The following is a 1,274-nucleotide window of genomic DNA, read 5'->3' as shown; positions in this document are numbered from 1 at the left end:
CCGTGTTGCTCCTGAGGAATCTCCCGTCCTCCTCACTGAGGCTCCCCTCAACCCCAAGGCCAACCGCGAGAAGATGACGCAGATCATGTTTGAGACTTTTAGCACCCCCGCCATGTACGTGGCCATCCAGGCCGTGCTGTCCCTGTACGCCTCCGGTCGCACCACAGGCCTCGTCTGCGACTCGGGCGACGGCGTCTCCCACGACGTCCCCGTCTACGAAGGCTTCGCCCTTCCCCACGCCATCCTTCGCCTCGATCTTGCCGGACGCGATCTCACCCTTTACTTGATGAAAATTCTCACCGAACGAGGCTACTCCTTCACTACCACCGCCGAGCGAGAAATCGTCCGTGACATCAAGGAGAAACTGTGCTACATTGCCCTTGATTTTGACGGCGAGATGAACACTGCTGCTGCCTCTTCCTCGATCGATAAGTCTTACGAGCTTCCCGACGGCCAAGTCATCACCATCGGCAACGAGCGTTTCCGTGCCCCTGAGTCCCTGTTCCAGCCATCCTTCCTGGGCATGGAGTCCGCTGGTCTTCACGAAACAGTCCATTGCTCCATCATGAGATGCGACATTGACATCAGAAAGGATCTTTTTGCGAATATTGTTATGTCTGGAGGTACCACCATGTACCCTGGTATTGCTGACCGCATGCAGAAGGAAATCACAACCTTGGCTCCTTCCACCATCAAGATCAAGATCATTGCTCCTCCCGAGCGTAAATACTCCGTCTGGATCGGCGGTTCCATCCTGGCCTCTCTGTCCACCTTCCAGTCCATGTGGGTCACCAAAGAAGAATACGAAGAATCCGGACCTGGCATTGTACATCGAAAGTGCTTCTAAACTTAATTTATTGGCGTTTAATAAATATTGTAGGAAAAATAAACCCTATACGTTTTGATCAGCTTCATATCCACATTCCCTATTTGTTCAGACTTATCTGACGATCATAATTTTCGTGAATCAAGAAAATTAAAGTGCAACGAGAACGAAATAATGTTATTGTTTATACTCAGCAACAGGAAATTACATACTGTTCAATCAGAAAAGAACAGCAAGGTTTACATTAAGAAAATACACTATGGTATGAAGACACTTTTGCTATTGTTTAACTTCAGTAAAGTCTTCTTGAGAAATATATTTAGTCTTACTCGATAATTTTGTTGGATATTTTAGAAAATACTAATTTTGATACAGTATGGGTAATCAAAGGTCCCTTTACAAGAGTCTAGGTTTTTCTTGAATTACTTTTTCTAAATACAATCTTTGT

The 1,274-nt window shown here is 46.3% G+C and overlaps 1 protein-coding gene across 1 annotated transcript in view; it reads left to right on the top strand.

Moving 5' to 3' along the window:
- Positions 1–905, top strand: part of LOC113828166 (actin-3, muscle-specific) — a 2,622-nt gene extending 1,717 nt beyond the window's left edge. Inside the window, exon 2 of the mRNA XM_027381099.2 lies at positions 1–905. This exon is cut by the window's left edge and continues 307 nt beyond it. Coding sequence (XP_027236900.1) covers positions 1–847 — 847 coding nt within the window. The 3' untranslated portion in view covers positions 848–905.
- The last annotated feature ends 369 nt before the right edge of the window (positions 906–1,274 follow it).

Source organism: Penaeus vannamei, chromosome 38 (assembly GCF_042767895.1).
Source record: "Penaeus vannamei isolate JL-2024 chromosome 38, ASM4276789v1, whole genome shotgun sequence".
Taxonomy (NCBI): domain Eukaryota; kingdom Metazoa; phylum Arthropoda; class Malacostraca; order Decapoda; family Penaeidae; genus Penaeus; species Penaeus vannamei.
The sequence above is the reverse complement of the archived record's forward strand: the minus strand, read 5'-3'. Positions and strand labels throughout refer to the sequence as shown.